Genomic DNA, 17,972 nt, shown 5'->3' on the forward strand with positions numbered 1-17,972 from the left:
CAGAACACTCTATGACATAAATCACAGCAAGATCCTTTTTGACCCACCTCCTAAAGTAATGGAAATAAAAACGAAAATAAACAAGTGGGACCTAATGAAACTTAAAAGCTTTTGCACAGCAAAGGAAACCATAAACAAGACCAAAAGACAACCCTCAGAATGGGAGAAAATATTTGCAAATGAAGCAACTGACAAAGGATAAATCTCCAAATTAATCTCCAAAATATACAAGCAGTTCATGCAGCTCAATATCAAAAAAACAAACAACCCAATCCAAAAATGGGCAGAAGACCTAAATAGACATTTCTCCAAAGAAGACATACAGATTGCCAACAAACACATGAAAAGATGCTCAACATCTCTAATCATTAGATCAAATCAAAACCACAATGAGGTATCACCTCACACCGGTCAGAATGGCCATCATCAAAAAATCTACAAACAATAAATGCTGGAGAGGGTGTGGAGAAAAGGGAACCCTCCTGCACTGTTGGTGGGAATGTAAATTGATACAGCCACTAGGGAGAACATTATGGAGGTTCCTTAAAAAACTAAAAATAGAACTACCATATGACCCAGCAATCCCACTACTGGGCATACACCCTGAGAAAACCATAATTCAAAAAGAGACATGTACCACAATGTTCACTGCAGCACTATTTACAATAGCCAGGACATGGAAGCAATCTAAATGTCCATCGACAGAGGAATGGATAAAGAAGATGTGGCACATATATACAATAGAATATTACTCAGCCATAAGAAGGAACGAAATTGAGTTATTTGTAGTGAGGTGGATGGACCTAGAGTTTGTCATACAGAGTAAAGTAAATCAGAAAGAGAAAAATAAATATCGTATGCTAATGCATATATATGGAATCTAGAAAAACAGTACTGATGAACCTAGTGGCAGGGCAGGAATAAAGACGCAGAGGTAGAGAATGGACTTAAGGACACCAGGGTGGTGGGGAAGGGGAGGCTGGGACAAAGTGAGAGAATGGCATTGACATATATACACTACCAAATGTAAAACAGCTAGTGGGAAGCTGCTGCATAGCACAGGGAGATCAGCTTGGTGCTCTGTGACAACTTGGAGGGGTGGGATAGGGTGGGTGGGAGGGAGGCTCAAGAGGGAGGGGATATGGGGATATATGTATACGTATAGCTGATTCGCTTTGTTGTACAGCAGAAACTAACACAACATTGTAAAGCAATTATACTCCAATAAAGGTGTAAAAAAAACAAAAAAAACAATACACAACAGGGACTTCCCTGGCGGTCCAGTGGTTAGGACTCTGTGCTTCCACCATAGGGGGTATGGTTCGATCCCTGGTCAGGGAACTAAGATCCCACATGCCACATGGCCAAAATGTAAAAAAAAAAAAACCACAACAACAGTGTCTCTGTCCTGTAACTAGACTGAGTTCCCTTAGGTGAATTACAGTGTCTTATGTGTCCTGTTATCCCCAGCACTCTGGCAAGAAGCCTAGAATATTTTGAGAAATGATAAGAAGGAAAGAAAGAAGGATCTCAGAGACAGTGAATGATGTGGCCAAACAGCCAGCCTCCCCCGCCATGTACACACACCGTCACCACCACCAGCAGGACACCAGTCCTGCTCCCACCTCCTCCCAGTGATTAATCTGTTTGGAGACTGAGGCCCTTTGCCCCAGACCTCCAGGCAGCAGCTCACACCAGTCAAAATGACAAGTGCGCTGGCATGTTCATCTGCGGGTCCTGCCTCATCACATCCACTTCAGGATCAGGAAGGCACTCTCGGCTACCTCAGTGCTCCAGACCATCTGGTCAGGTGGCACAGTGCCCACTTACAAGGTCAGTTTCTTCCTGCCCTGAGCATTCCAGATTCTGCTGCAGAGTAAACTTCCTCTCTGAACCATCTTGGGGAAGTCTTCAGACTCATCCTCAGTCCCTCCATCATCCACTTCTTTTTTTTTTTTTTTTTTTAATAAGTTTATTTATCTATTTATTTATTTTTGGCTGCATTGGGTCTTTGTTGCTGCGCGCGGGCTTTCTCTAGTTGCGGCGAGCGAGGTCTACTCGTTGCGGTGTGCAGGATTCTCATTGTAGTGGCTTCTCTTGTTGTGGAGCATGAGCTCTAGGCACACGGGCTTCAGTAGTTGTGGCACACAGGCTCAGTAGTTGTGGCTCGCGGACTCTAGAGCACAGGCTCAGCAGTTGTGGCGCATGGGCTTAGTTGCTCCATGGCATGTGGGATCTTCCCAGCGCAGGGCTCGAACCCGTGTCCCCTGCACTGGCAGGCGGATTCTTAACCACTGCGCCACCAGGGGAGTCCCCGTCATCCACTTCTTATTTTAGTTCTTGGCTCGGTGGCAGGGACATTTCTCTGTGATCTTCTAACTGCCCCTGAGGACAATGGAATGGTCTGGGAGGACAGAGACAGCAGCACTCACTTCTGAGGCTCCTTTTCTGTGAGAAGCAGAGCACCAGCAAAGTGGCCAGCGTTCTGGGAGCTCAGGAATGTGCCCAGTTTGCTTTGTGGGCACTTTGATGCTAAATCCAACTTTTGCTTTAGAAGTGGTAGTCATGAACTATGCCCCACATCTAAACGATGGTTCCCTTTGCATTCAAAAGAGATCTTTACCCCAAAAGCAGAAAAGGAGATGAGAGGAGAAGCCACGATATGCTTCCTGTTGGCACAGTTTTGGGTTGGAGTTTGCCTGAAGATTCCTCTAAATATGTGGGGACTAAGGCCATCATGATGAAAGGCTGCTAACAGCACAGAGAGTGCTGAAGACAACCATGAACAGCCCTGTACAAATGATACACGTCCCGTGCCAAAATAAAAAGGAAAGCCACATGCACACGGAGCTCCCGGGGACCAAAATGCTGAAGGAAGCCGGCTTCACATGAAACTGTCACCAACACTCTTACACCTGGTCAGTGCTACTGTCGGATACTTAATTTTCCTACAGGTAATTCCGTCTGTGTGGACAACTGAAGGCAAAAAACCCAAAACCAATCAAACAGAGCACATTCCCAAGCAAATCTATCAGAAGACTGTCTGAACATACATCTCTACCTCTGCTTTCTTTTCCTATATAATTGGGGAGGAAAAGGGAAGAAGAGATGGAGGGGAATAGAAAGGCAGCAGAAAGGCTCCCTTCTCTTTGAGGTCTCTCTTAACCACTACAACCCACGGTGACCTTTCCTTCCCCTCATACGTGTAATAGTTTGCATTTGACCATATCCCATACTGACGTGCATTATTAAATATTCACTCATGACCCAAGAACTCGTCTCCGCAATTACCTGCAAGGTTCTTGAGGACAAGGACCGCTTCTACTCCTCCACACTACCTATCACAGGGATTGAACCTAGCAGACGCTCAAAAGATTTGATTGCTCGGGCAATGCCACCAGCAAATAACCCCAAATCACAAAAGAAGATTTTATTAAACGGTATTATGAAATTTTAGGAATAAATCTATCTCTGCGTTAATGTTTTATGCCTTGTATTCAGCAATTCCTGAGCACAAGTTCTGTGAGCTGAGCATGGGTGTTGGGAGAGGGGCGCTGGGGAGTGGGGGGTGAACGTTAAAATGTATCACCAGGCCAACTAAAAAATGCCCACATGAGATTAAAGTAACTGAACTACTGAGTTTGCCTAAACGGTACCCGGTGTCTGCAAACTTCATTTAATCCCTGGAGCGGGAAGTGAGTCTCGGAGGGGCCTTACCTGCAAGCCTGCTCGCAGGTCCGCACCTCCGGGAAGTGGGCGCGCGCTTGGCAGGCTTGCGCTGTGCGCTCACGGCGGCTCCTCACCACCAGGCGGCGCCGGGACGCGCCGGGACGCGGGGCGCGCGGCGCGCGGCGCTCTCCCAACATGCCTCGCGCCCGCCGACCCGGAAGTGGTCGCCGGTGCCCGGCCGGCCGGCCGCTTAGACGAGAGCCGGGTTGCGGAGCGCAGGCGCCCGGCGGCTCCAGCCCGGCGAGGGCCCCTCTGAGGCTGCGGAGGAGGCGCCGCTGCGTTCACTGCAGGTGGGACTCAGCGGGGCGGGGCGCAGCGCGAGCCGTTCCCGGGCGCCCCGGTCTTCGGCGTCCGTGAGTGTTCGGTGGGCCCACGGCCCTGCCCACCCTCTGAGGCCGCGGGCCGCCGCCCGGGCACCATGAAGGCCGCAGGGTTTTCCTCGAGGGCCGCGCCCCGGCCGGAGGGGGCTGCGGCGAGGCCGAGCCGCCGAGCCGCCCTTGTCGCCGGGCCCTGCCTGTAGGACGTCGGGGCCCGCCGCCCGGCTCTCGTGTCCGCGCCGCAGTCGGCGCCCCATCGCCGGCTCTGACGTGGAGGAGGGGGGAGCTGGTCTGGGAAGCCCCCTCCCGCCCGCCATGAAGGCAGAGACCGCGACCGCGGCGCAGGAGCCCCCGGCCGGGCCCAGCCTTAGTCACCTGCTGAGTAGCCGGAAGCTGGTGGCCCTGGGGGCCGTGCTCGGCTGGCTCCTGGTCATCCATCTCCTGGTCAACGTGTGGCTCCTGTGTCTTCTGTCTGCGCTGCTGCTGGTGCTGGGAGGATGGCTGGGCTCCGACACCATCGTGGGGCCTTCGGGTCGGCTGCATCTGGAGCGCTTCATCCCCATGGCCGTCTGCCCCCCAAACCCCGAGGCCGAGAGGCAGCTGGAGCAGGAGATCGACCGCACCATCCGGATGGTCATGCGGGACTTCGTGTCGTCCTGGTATCGCACGGTGAGCCAGGAGCCCGCCTTCGAGGAGGAAATGGAGGCAGCCATGCGAGGGTTGGTCCAGGAGCTCCGGAGGAGGATGGCCAGGGTGGACAGCCATGCTCTTGCCCAGAGGGTTCTGACTCTCTGTGGTTGTCACCTGCAGAGCTATCTTCAGGCAAAGGAGGCCGCGGCAGGGAAGCAGAGTGGCACAGGTGAGCCCTCCCAGCTCTGGGAAGCTTACTGCCAGGCCACCGCCCCACATCCCGCAGTACAGAGTCCCAGGGCTGAGGTCGCCTACACACGTGGCATCGTGAACGTGTTGCTTCGAGGCCTAGTGCCAAAGCCCCACTTGGAGACCCGGACCGGCCGCCATGTAGTGGTGGAACTCATTACTTGCAATGTCATCTTACCGCTGATCGGCAAGCTCTCAGACCCGGACTGGATCCACCTTGTGCTAGTGGGCATCTTTTCCAAGGCCAGAACTGGCCCAGCAGCAGTGGGTAAACCACTCTGCCCAGCCAGCGCCCTGGAACAGCCCTCAGTGCCCACATCTCTGCCACTGATTGTGGAGGTCCAGAGTCTAGCAGATGTGAGAGCCCCTTCTCCAGCCCCAGTGCTCCTAGACTGTAGTGAGCCTTCACACCCCTCCCCAGAAGTTGAAGAAGGCCACGAAGCCCTGGAGGGAGATTTGGGGGGAGTGCTAGAAGAGAGAGAAGTAGGAAACAACTCTTCTCACTTCCTGCAGCCTCTGTTCTTGTCCGAAGACGCAGAGCTGGAGTCTCCGTTGTCTGAACTGGGCAAAGAAGCCATCATGCTCATGAACCCAGACAACTTCCTCTCTGCCAGGATTCAGGACTCCCTGTGTGCCCTAGGGGGTTCCCAGTCTCTGGAGTCTAAGGATGATGAGGGATCCGAAGGGATTGAAGGAGCAGAGGCTGAGGAGGGTCCAGGAACAGAAACAGAGACCGGCCTGCTTGTCTCCATGCTGAATTCCTGCCCAGAGATCCACATTGACACAGCAGACAAGGAAGTAGAGCAGGGAGATGTCGCCTCTCTTACAACTTTGCTGGCCAGTCCGGAAAGGATGTGTCCCCCACGACCCTCGTGCTTAGAGAAAGATCTCACCAACGGTGTGAGCTCCCTAGATCCTGGTCTCCCACAGGTACTGCTCTCCTCCTCTCCACCTGGTCCCCTCAGCTCAGCCACCTTCAGCTTTGAGCCCCTGAGCAGTCCAGATGGCCCCGTTGTCATCCAGAACCTTCGTATTACCGGCACCATTACTGCTCGAGAGCACAGCGGCACCGGATTCCACCCATACACGCTCTACACGGTGAAGGTAACGGGGTTAGAACTGTGGTCGTCCACTCTGGTCTGGGAATGAGTCGGAAAGCAGAGTCAGTGAAGCTAGTGTTTTGAGGGGGAGAGGCTACTCTTACTTAGTTTGCTATGGTTAATTCAGCCAGCATCTATATGTGAATGGTCTGAAGCTCGTTTGTGAAGCAGAGTAGGCCTCTCTCTGATACCCTCACAAACAATCCTAGAATCTTGCTATACTGAGAGTCGTATTTTTCAGTGGTTCCCAATGGATACAGTCTTGTCCAGAGATTCTTTCCAAACTTCTTCCCTGCTAATTTCTTTCTTTTTTTAAGTACTGGTATCTTTAATACTTTTTGTTTTAGGAAGGAAGGTTATTTACCTATATATACCTCAAAAGGTAGCAAGTTTTTCATTCCTAGAGATGTTTATAAGAGCAGTAGTAGGAACTGCTTGGCAGAAACGATGTGAAGGGGGTTCAAGGATCAGGTGTCTGGTTCCATTAGAGCAGCAGCTCCCTAAAGCTGGTTTTGGGATAGGCTGCCTCCAGGTCAACTGGAGAGTTGTATTTTTAAAAAATACGAATCTTGGGGCCCATTCTTGGGAAATTCGCATTCAGAATCCGTCAGCGCCTATCAGAATCCGTGTTCTGACAGCAGAGTCTGCAGCCCAAGTGATTTTTTTTTTGGTTAAATTTTTATTTATTTATTTATTTATGGCTGCATTGGGTCTTCGTTTCTGTGCGAGGGCTTTCTCTAGTTGCGGCGAGCAGGGGCCACTCTTCATCGCGGTGCGCGGGCCTCTCACTATCGCGGCCTCTCTTGTTGCGGAGCACAGGCTCCAGACGCGCAGGCTCAGTAATTGTGGCTCACGGGCCCAGTTGCTCCACGGCATGTGGGATCTTCCCAGACCAGGGCTCGAACCCGTGTCCCCTGCATTGGCAGGCAGATTCTCAACCACTGCGCCACCAGGGAAGCCCAGCCCAAGTGATTTTGAGGTGCAGCCAAGCTTGGGACCGTATCAGTATCAAATAGTGCCCCTCCAGGAGCAGACTGTCCCACAGAGAGCATCATAACTCCCAGGTGCTCCAAGTCTGAGAGTTCTAACCTGAATTCCACCTGCATGTCTTATCTAGACCCTTCCTTCTCAGCACTGGTCTCAGGGACTACTTTGCTCATTTCAGCTCATAAGGAATACCTCTCTCTGCCTCTAGAAAAATTTTAAACACCAGCCTCAAGTCCCACCAACAAGGAGATCGTTTCTTCCATCACTTGCCCACAGTATAATACCTTAACCAAACAATAACAGTAACCTACTCTTAATGAGAACAAGCACATATATTGTTCTTCCACAGAATTTATTATATCTTAACTACTCTGTCAAAAAGTCTCCCCCTGTAGGTATGAAGTTGTAGCTTTCTTGCTGTTCAGGGTGTTTGCTTTGGGGGAACTTTCAGCACTGTCGTCTTTTCCCACATACCAGCTCTCCAAGCCTATGAAGACAGCAGACTCTGACCCCTTAAAACATCTCCAGTCTCCACATGACTTCTCATCATACAGATGATCTGTGCTCGGGAAGAAAAATTCAGCGTCACTCCCAAGAATGATAATTAATTTGCCCAAGGCAAAACAAAAACACATGTTCCTTTAATGCATTCCAGGCAAACAAATGATTTTTATTCATCGGCTGTTTTGGATTATTTGTTCTTCCCCGACTAATACAGATAATCACTGCTTGCGTATAATGACAAGGTGGTTATCCCCTTATAACATCCAACCCCATAATTAGGGATGAAAGAGGCAGTGTCATTTTTATCAGTGTTGTACCTTCTTTTTTATACTGTGTCTTTGGGATTTGAAAATAGTTATAAGTAAAGAGAGTGTTTGCAGGGAGAGCTTTGAGATGGAAGAAGGAGTGGAGGGCAGTAAAACTCATTTTTCACTTCCTAGGCCACGTCTGTTGGGAAATGCATCTTGTTCCGTAATTCACTCAGTTTGAGTTATTCATTACAACTTAGAGCAACAGTCAGATCTAATAGGTTCAGGAACAGAATAGGAACATCTTGCTCCCTTTACCCCTACTCTGCTCTTACTGTGTGACCAGTAAGCTGATGCAGTAAACAAATTTGTTCACCCGACAGTATGAGACTGCCCTTGACGGCGAGAACAGCAGTGGCCTGCAGCAGCTGGCCTACCACACCGTGAACCGCCGTTACCGTGAGTTCCTGAATCTGCAGACCCGTCTGGAGGAGAAATCCGATCTACGAAAGTTCATCAAAAGTCAGGAGTTACCCCAGCCCCAGAATGCCTGCTTGCTGTTCACATCGAGCCACCCTGATCTGAGAGGCTGGAGGCCTGTTGGTCTGCGGGGAGGGTGGAGGGGGAGCGTGCAGCCTCAGGGATCCTGTGCTCCCCCAGTTTGCTTTTGGGTGTTTTGGGTTTTAGTGCTGGACAGTGCTAATGACATCCTTTCCGAGGTGCTTCTTTGCCACTGAATGCTTTGTTCTGGGGCCCCATCTAGTTTAAGCTTAGGAAGGAAATTTGCACAGTCCACCTGTGCCTGTGAGGTGGTGTGAGGTGTTAAATTAACTTTTCCAAATTCATAGATGGATTGCTCTTAGATATTAAAATATTATCTAGGAATCCTTGCCAGCTTTCCTTGAAGAACAGGCTTTTTGGTGTGCTGTTTGGTACTCGTGAGGCACAGGAACAATAAGAAAACATAAAATTTTACTCGAAAAATAAGCTAGTAAGCAGCTGCTTTGTTTTTTAAAAAAACGCCTGCGATCACTCAAACATTTTAATAAGTTTTGGCATAAATTGTGGATTTCAGCTGCACATTTTCTTTCTTAATAACGATAATTGATACTGAAAATATATGCCCAGTTCTCTACTAAGCACTTTATACTTATTAACTCATTTAGTTCTCATAAGAGTCTATAAGATAGATACTATCATTATCCCCATTTTACAGAAAAGAAACAAAGAAAGATTAAGCAAGTTGCCTAAGGTCATTATTGTAGTAGGGCTTGGAGCCAAAATTTAAACTTCCGGGCCCTCATTCATAGCCACTATAGTGTTTGGCCTCTTATACCTTAATATTATCATTAATAATGAAAGTAGGTTGTCTGTATTATATTCCTGGGGTATATTTGGAACTCCTGAAGTAAAAAATGTGCCAAGGAAGGGAGGGCCCAGGGGAGGGACTCTGAAGGGAAGAGCCCCAGGCCTTGGGACCCAGCCGCCTCGCCAGCCTCGGGCCGCCTCTCAGCTCCAGCCCGCAGGTGAGGGAGCACAGATCCCCGGGAAATGCGTTCAGCAGTTCTATTTCCTTTACACACAGGATGCTTTTTATATGGAATGGCTCTTAGTGAATGTTAATGAATTAACTTTTTTTTTTAAGATGTGAAGGGTCCTAAGAAGCTCTTCCCAGATCTTCCATTTGGAAACATGGATAGTGACAGAGTGGAAGCCCGCAAGAGCCTCTTGGAATCATTCCTGAAGGTCAGCACCCTCTGCTCTCGTTCTAGCCAACGGACAGACACCCAAGCCAAGGTGGAGAGAGCTGGGGACCAGAATTTCTCTTTGAAGTCCTTCTTGTGTCTCTTGCAGCAACTCTGTGCCATTCCTGAGATCGCTAACAGTGAGGAGATGCAGGAGTTCCTTGCTCTGAACACAGATGCTCGTATTGCCTTTGTCAAGAAACCGTTCATGGTCTCCAGAATAGACAAGGTACGAGCGGGGCCGCCGTGCTCAGCCTTAGTTTCTCATCAGTGTGGAGGCGGGGGTGGGAGACGCACACCCAGCAGTAAGTGGAACACGCACTGGGATTTTCAAGACCTGTTGCCAGTATTGGTTAAGTCGTCTGCTTGCCGAACGACAGTGACAAGCAGCTAATGAGGATACGATACCCCCGCAGTCGGTGTACACACGTCTCCCAGGGATGTCATGGCGTTTTGATTCCAGGGGACGGACGTAAGGGTGCTTCTGCATCTCCACAGATAGGTGGGGCAGGAAGGTCTCTCCCGAGACGAAGGTCCTTCCCAGGGTCGGTCACTCAGGAAGGAGCCCTAAGACAGGACACCGAGCTGGACTTAGGTTTGTGTCGTGATTCTCTGCTGGAGAACAGAGTGTGAGAGAACTGTACCTTCTTCAAGATGGTAACTCAGAACCTTTGGAGACGGTAGGAGAAGGACATTTGAGCGCCACACTGGAGCCTGTGAGCAGAGGTTGCCAACTGATTTTAACGCCTCCAGGGCAGAAGGCTGAGGTTTCTGCTTATCAAAAAATGCATATGTTTTAAGAGGTTAGAAAACACTGAGTTTTGTGGCAGAAGAGGCCTCTCCCTCTTCTCATCTAGACTTCAGGGGATAAAGTGATACAGTGGAACTTCATGTGGTGGGAGTTAGGAGACATTCAGTGCTGTGAGGAAAAAACTGCAAATCAGAAAAGGATAAACGAGGTAAAATCCCCAGAGTTCCCTGCAGGTGTGTTCATCCTTGCTGATGTGTTCCTTCATTGATTTTTTCAACATCCGCCCCCTGCATGCCTACTTAAAGCCACGTACTGTATGCGTTGCTGATGATACAGGAGTGAACAAGACAGATATGGACCCTCGCCACAGACTACCATCCTGTGAGCCGAGAAGAGCGAGTTGTATTTTCTCAGCTACGTTATCCGCATTCACGCGGTTCTCTGTGTTCTTTCCCTGGGTTACTGTCCCCTGGTCTTTACTGTGGTTCTGCTTGACCATTTCAGCCTTGCCTCGGCTGTGCTGGCTGTGCTCGTGGAGGACTAACATGGAATAAGGTCAAGCAAGTGCCGTGCTGCTCTGAGCCAGCAGTGTTAATTAATGAGCCAGAGGCACCAAAGGAAAAGTAAATGTCTCCTTCTGTTTTGATATTTTAGGGTTTCATTTGTTTGTTCTTTTTTCTTTTTAGCAAATGTCTGTATGTCATTTTCCCATTCTGAGAAATAGAAATAATTCTTACTCTTCAGTGAGGATTGTTTCATTTCGTCCTTATGAGTAGAGAAGTTTATATCAATTCCAGATTCCTTAACTTTAACCTGAGTGATTTTTGTTATTCTTTCTCTAGTTAAAGAAGAGAAATTGTTTGAATTAACTGGAAAACCAGATTTTTTACTCTGTGTGAATTGCTCTGAGCATTTTTATATCACATATGTTTCTAGAGTGTATTTCTTATTTTGATAATCTTTTTCACTCTTTCTTTTCTCCATATATTCCTATCTATATTCCTTCCACTTAGTCACATCTTGGTGAAAGTATTATCAGTTTGGAAACGAAAAATCATTCTTCTGTATGAGTACTTCCCTGGTGGGTCAGTGGTTAAGAATCCACCTGCCAATGCAGGGGACACGGGTTCGAGCCTGGGTCCGGGAAGATCCCACATGCTGCGGAGCAACTAATCCCGTGTGCCACAACTACTGAGCCTGCGCTCTAGAGCCCACAAGTCACAACTACCGAACCCTCGTGCTGCAACTGCTGAAGCCTGCACGCCTAGAGCCCGTGCTCCGCGACAAGAGAAGCCACCACAATGAGAAGTCCGTGCACGGCAACAAAGAATAGCCCCTGCTCACCGCAACTAGAGAAAGCCCACACGCAGCAACAAAGACCCAACGCAGCCAAAAAAAAAAAAAAAAAAAAAAATCATTCTTCTGTATGAAAAGAAAAATACTGAAAATGAAAAGTATTTCACCAGCCTGTAGAACTCCCAGATTATTATTTATCCCATTGTTTTGGCTTCTTTACCATGACATTGTTTGTCTTAACTCTGTGAGGAAAAAGATTTTTATGGCCAGAGAGAAAAGGGGAGAGAGTTTCCACTAAGTCATTAGCTAGTGTCTGTGTGGATAGATAAGGCTCTGCTAGATAGGCCAGCCGTCTACTGGTCCTGGGTGCAGAAAGCACCTTGGTGGTTTCTGTCTGACCCTGCATCTCTGACCTCTGCAGGTGGTGGTGAGCGCTATCGTGGACACCTTGAAGACAGCATTTCCTCGCTCTGAGCCCCAGAGCCCTACAGAGGAGCTGAGTGAGGCCGAGACAGAAAGCAAGCCCCAGCCAGAAGGCAAGAAGGCTACCAAGTGAGAAACCATTCCCAGTTCTCAGGTTGATCCCCAGTTTTCAACCAAAGCCCATTCCCACTCTTAGGCCCTAGAAGAGAGGAGATGGGTCATACCTACCAGTTTTTATACAAAGCCAGACCACAGACTGAGCCTGAGATCCTGCACAGGCACACTTGCTGAATGTTTGTCTTGCCATGAGAACCCAGGGCCCAAACTGACCAGGGAATTTTGATTAGAAGGAAAATTCTGGAATATGGATATTCTCCTTTTTTATTCCCCTGGAAAATTGAAATGTTTCTTTCCCTTTAAGAATTAAGGCTTATGACTGATCTGTTTGTCATCATTTCTGGAAATCTTGGCTCAGAAGTTGAGTGTACTAGCAGTAAACAGAAATGGGCTAGAATGGACACCTACAGGGCCGATTTTAGTCACTGGCTTTTGCTGCTACTCTCTCCTGCACTAGGGTCCCAGGTGCTCTCTGGCAGCACTCAGAGCCAGCATGTGGAGAGGGAGGGCACCACACTTCCCTTCCTGGACACTTTGTATCTGTATCTGGGCCATTACGAAGGGAGAGAGAGAATGGGGGATGGGGGGTTGTAGAATGTGCGTGTGTCTCTCTGTCTGTCTTTGTGTTCATGTTTCATGGGCCAGCAATAACTCACAATTCTTAGCCTTTTTTTTTTACTGGGCCCATATTTGAAGGGTAACCATGGTGTCTGTGCTTATAAGAACCCTATTCCTTGAAACATTGAGGTTAGCACTTGTGGTTCTTTCCCTGGTTTTATTTGGAACACAAGGGGAATAGTGGATGTGCAAAAAGGTGTGAACAACAAGGACAGTCTTGGTCTGTGCCACTTGTCTGTTTAATATTCAACAAATTTTTAACGAGTGCATAGTATGTGCTAGCCACTCTTCTAGCCTATGGGAATACAACCGTGACAGGCTGGTCCTTAGTTTACATTAGCAAAAGTCCTTTTGCAAACGCAGGGTAGGCATAGCTTAGTGCAAGTGTTGCACTGTATATTAAGAATTGCAAGAATATGTATTGTTTGGGGGTTTTCAGGGCTAGGTCTCTCTGACCCTGAACCATAGAAAGCTCCTAAGAATAAGTATGGGTGTTCTTGTTTTGTGGTATTAATACCTGTCAGCCCTTTTGTATGGGGATCAAGACCATGAATTACATACTGTTTCTGCTCTTCGTTTCTGTACCAGGTCCAGACTGAGGTTCTCATCCAGTAAAATTGCTCCAGCACTGAATATAACTGAGGCACACGAGAAGATTCTCTATTGTCTCCGGGAAGGCAGTGTGGTAAGAAGCCCCTGGAGAATTCTTGGACTTAATGCTGGGATGTTGAACCTGCAGTTATAGGCAGCTGAGACAGTCTCCAAAATCAGGAAGGACTTAGGTGCCTTCCTAAAGGACTTAACCATCTGGATCTCTGATTTTTATTCTAGGAGTATTTTCTCAGAGTGGTTTGGAATTCCTACTAGTTCTGGGTTGGCAGGTTGGCTTCTCAAGAGCTGTGGGCTTGGAATAATGGATGAGAGAATGAGAAAGCCAGTTCCTGGAAGAAAACCCAAGTTTTTGTGGCAAGTGAGACTACAGAGGCATTGTTTTCCTTGCAATTTAGGTTAAAAAAAAAAAACTTAGGTGGTCACAGAGTCAGTGGGTCCTCTACTCATGACACTTACAGGGAAGGAACAGCGGAACCACTAGTGCTGCCGTTGCCCTGATGCTTTCTATGTACTTCATGTGACGTGCCACTTGCTCTTTCTTCAGGAGTCTGAGATTCTCTCCATGTCTGGGATGGAATCCTTTATTGAAAAGCAGACAAAGTTACTAGAAACGCAGCCAGCAGAGGCCCCAGGAAAAGATCCTGAACACATCTCCGAGGGATGTGTGGATGACTGCGTGTCAGATGCAGCCGTGCCGGCCCGAGACCTCAGCAACAGTGATCCCGGTAAGTGACAGAGAAGGGAGCCAGGGCGCAGTCCACCTGGGACCTGGGACTGTTGGGATTCGTCGCTGCAGTTTCTCGTCTGTTCAGCTGAGCAAGCCAGGTGTTAAACACTTACGTTTGAGGTACTCTGCTGGGATTCAGAGAGGAATACGACACAGTCCCAGAGCTGAGTCGAGCAGAGGAGCATGGCACGTAAACAGGGAGTTCCAGCAAGAGAAGATCCACGGTTGTAATACCATCGTTATTTATTTTTGGCATGCTTTGGCATATCTTCGGACGACTCCCTTTATTTAGAAATTTTCTTCTATTGATGTCTGTGGTGCCACTTCCCTGGTTCTCTTTCTGCCTCTCTTGTGGCCCCGCCTCAGTCCCCTTTGTTGGCTCCTCAGCCTTCCAGAGCTTTATTTTTGGCTCTCTGTTCTTACTCTGCGCATTCCTGGGTGATCTCATCTGTTGGTTGGTTTCAACCCTAACACATACGCTGGTGACGCCTCAATACTAGAGGTGTATTTCCAACTGCCTACTGGAAATCTACACTTAGATGTACTATAGGGCAGCTGAAATACAGCATTCACAGGACGGAATTTATCTTTTCCCCTGGATCTCTTCCTTCTGGGTTACTTACTGCCGTGGCAAATGACACCACCAAGTGACCCAAGGTAGAGCAGAGAGGAAGAGGTGAGGACACCACTCTCGCCTCGTAAGCATTTGAGGCAGGGCAGGTTTACTTCCCAGCAGTGCACATGTTTTCTGCAGAGGAAAAATTGGGAGCCCTGGATATTAGTAGGTTTGCTGAGCCAAAACTTTTTCTAAGAAGAAAGTTTTTCAAATCCCCCAAAACAAAGGCTCCCACTGAAAATAAAAGGTCACAAAATCTTGGGTTCAGAAAAGGAAAAAGGGCTGATTTCACCACTGTTTCTCAGGTGCCCACAGTCACCTGACCTCTGCTCTACGGACCTCAGCTTAACTCTATGAAAAATCTCTGTTCACAGAGCTTACATCTCACTGGTTAAGTAAATGAAGTGTTACGACAGCAAAATCATCAGAGAACTCTAAGAAATTATAAATAAAATGGGATGGGTAAAATAATTCTAGCCAAAATCAAGTCTTTAAATTTTGAACGTTATATCTCTAAAGGGGTAATTTATGCCTGAGCCCTTCTACCAGCCCTGAGAGACTCAACATGTTCACGTGGTAGATAATTTACCACTTTTATTAAGAGGACCTGGTGCCTTGTTTGTGTTCGCTTATTTTTTACTGCTATGACTAATTGTCACCACATGATGGCAGCTCTGGGTAAATGCTAAACCTGAGAAAATGATAGAATTGAAGAGGGTGAATAAGGAATGCTATTTTCCAAGGAACTGAACATCCCATTTTGAGCAAATGACTAGAAAGTAGACACATCAGCTCCCATGCCCCCTTGAAATACAGTGCAGAAAAAAGAAAATATATACTGAATGGGATTAAGAAGAAAGTAAGGTTCAGTTCTAGCAGATTTATCCAAATTTGAAATCATTCATGTTCTAAAGAACCCTTAAGCAAGAAGTGCTGGGGCCAGCTGGTGCAGAGAATACCCATTGGTCCTAGGCTAATAAAATGATTGTTGGTGATTAATTATAACATCAATCACAGCTGTAGCTGCGGTTACAGCTGAGATTTATTCAGGAACAGTATGTATTTCTGGGGCAGTTTCCTGGGAAGCAAATCGGAAGTGACATGGGACCCCATGCACAGGGCTAGAGAACAGTGCTCGCATCCATAAAGTACATCTGTGTAAGAGAGCTCAGCTCAGCCTGGGCATGAGCGTGTTTGTGGTCCTCCAGTCTTTGGAACAGGAAAGAAGTGAGTAATTGTCACAGCACTTTACCAAAGGTGTCATGTTTTTCCTACAGCCACATATTACCTCAAAATCAAACTGAAGTCTCCTGGACCCTAACCCATCAGCGCTGTGTAATGGAGATGCTTCCAAAGCAACTTTTTTATGGAAAAGTGAATCTCAGGTCTGCTGCTCACAACATTTCCTTGCTACTTTGTGGAGGCTAGTGGAATACAAGGATGGAAGGGAGTGGACCTTGCCAGTTCCCGTTAGTCACCAGTTGTGAGCACTTCCTTGGAACAAAATGTATTCAGCTTCCTGGGGGAAGTACAAAAGAAACAGAAGCTAGGGAGGCAAAATAATTATATGCAAAATCTTTTTAAAGATAAGCAATACTTACTAAGTGACTAAGGAACATAAAAGAATTGTAAAGAAATACAGAGCCTATTGCTGAACTTTGTAGAAATGAAGTAAACATCTCTTGACTTGAATACAGATAGATTACAAAAATTTAAGATGATTGATATAAAGATGGAGAAGACCCAGTGCACTGAAATGTGTTCCTCAAGTACGGGTCTCTTCTGAGTTACTCTTGATGCCATTTCATTCCCCAGGAACAGAGACAGAGTTGGCTGACACAGCCCTGGATCTGCTTCTCTTGCTGCTGATGGAACAGTGGAGCTGGCTGTGTACGGAGAACGTGCAGAAAGTTATTCATCTCATCTTTGGGACCCTGATTCAGAGGTAGGACTGCTTCACATTAGAATCTCAGGTTGGACAGGGGTTGGATGTGATGCCTAATTCTCCACTAGAAAGGGAAAGTATAGAGTCCAGGAAACCTGTGGCCGTAAGAGAAGATAAAATCTCTGTTCTAGGGGTACAGGGATGAAGAGTGCCTGGAGAGTATCACCTTGTCATCTAAAGCGTGAATGGGTCTGCTTCTGTAAGACTTCTGGCATCATCCACTGAATGACAGGCACCACCTGTGATCTCAGATACTTCAGCTGAACTCTTCCTCCTCTAGGATCAATTCTCCACCCAGTTTTACCCCCAGGCCCTATACCTTTCACCTTGTTGCAGTGGATGTGTCTCTTAACTAACAGTGTATAGTCACTGTGACGATAAGCAACGAGAAAGACAAGGAGAAAACTGGTCAGTGCTCAAAATAAAGATTATTTTCTCCAGGAGGGGTGTACATATTCACTACTGAAGAAGCACTTACTGACACAGGATGGTAAGGAATAAAAGGATACTTAGATTTAAAACTTGAATTTTATAATTCAGGCTTTGTGATCCCAACACCACTTGAATCTCCTGAAAGATTTGTACATAGATGGAGTTTTTAGCTCCTGACTTCCTAACCATGAAACTGATGCAAGCTTTGCTGAACTGAAGAAGGCCAGAGACACTGTCTCTGAACCAGAGAGACACAGTAGTGCTTGAGCTTTGGCCACTCTTGCATGAGACATCCTGGCAGATCCCAGAGTAAGAAGAAGCCAAATCCTGAACTCTTCTGTTAGCATGCGGCTCATGCTAATAGGCCACTCCAAAAATAAAAATAAAAACTTAAAGAATTATGTATCTATTCTGCAACAAGTAGGAAATCCATTAACAACAAGCAATTAAATTGCCCCTTCCACACTTAAAGTTACATAGGATTAGGGAGTCTTAGTAAGGTTTCATCGTTAGGAAACTAAGTGAAAGAAAAGGATGCACGTTTATATTTGCTGAGTGTTTATCAATTCCAGCACCTGACCTCTGCTGACGTATATTTTCTTACAGCAACCAAGTGAGGTAGGTAGCCCCATTTCACAGAATAAGAAAGTAGAGCTTGGCAAGGTCGGCCAACATACCCAAGGCCATAGTTAATGACATAGTGGAATTTGAAACTGGATGTGCACAACTTCAAAGCCAATGTGCTTCTTCCTATGTATCGCAGCCTGAAGACCAGTCTCCGTGTGAAGCCCACGTATAAAATGCTGACTGGTCTCTGTGCCTCGCTTTCACCCTTGTCCCTCCTCCATACTCAGCTCTGCCTCAAGGCTGCTTTTTCTGAAAAGCAAATATGAACATATATCCTGCACTTAATATCCATCAGGATG

The 17,972-nt window shown here is 47.4% G+C and overlaps 1 protein-coding gene and 1 long non-coding RNA gene across 28 annotated transcripts in view; one reads left to right on the top strand and one right to left on the bottom strand.

Moving 5' to 3' along the window:
- The window catches only part of LOC309667629, a 362,191-nt gene extending 358,372 nt beyond the window's left edge, over positions 1–3,819 (bottom strand). For all 11 annotated transcript variants that reach the window (XR_014267848.1, XR_014267849.1, XR_014267850.1 and 8 more), the window contains exon 1: positions 3,718–3,819. This is a non-coding gene — a long non-coding RNA (uncharacterized lncRNA). The remainder of the gene's footprint in view (positions 1–3,717) is intronic.
- Positions 3,820–3,878: 59 nt separating this feature from the next.
- SNX19 (sorting nexin 19) overlaps positions 3,879–17,972 on the top strand; it is a 53,909-nt gene continuing 39,815 nt past the window's right edge. For 10 of the 17 annotated variants that reach the window (XR_014267841.1, XR_014267842.1, XR_014267843.1 and 7 more), the window contains exons 1-8: positions 3,879–6,029; positions 8,148–8,286; positions 9,410–9,510; positions 9,619–9,738; positions 11,978–12,108; positions 13,303–13,399; positions 13,871–14,051; positions 16,485–16,614. Coding sequence is in view for 12 of the 17 variants with exons in the window: in XM_082476211.1 (XP_082332337.1) it covers positions 4,362–6,029; positions 8,148–8,286; positions 9,410–9,510; positions 9,619–9,738; positions 11,978–12,108; positions 13,303–13,399; positions 13,871–14,051; positions 16,485–16,614 (2,567 nt within the window). In the remaining 5 variants the exon portion in view is untranslated. Of the gene's footprint in view, positions 6,030–8,147; positions 8,287–9,409; positions 9,511–9,618; positions 9,739–11,977; positions 12,109–13,302; positions 13,400–13,870; positions 14,052–16,484; positions 16,615–16,745; positions 17,058–17,972 lie in introns of those variants that run through there. The other 7 variants (XM_082476206.1, XM_082476207.1, XM_082476205.1 and 4 more) reach the window with 3 other exon arrangements.

Source organism: Balaenoptera physalus (assembly GCF_965194825.1).
Source record: "Balaenoptera physalus genome assembly, chromosome: 10".
Classification (NCBI taxonomy): Eukaryota; Metazoa; Chordata; class Mammalia; order Artiodactyla; family Balaenopteridae; genus Balaenoptera; species Balaenoptera physalus.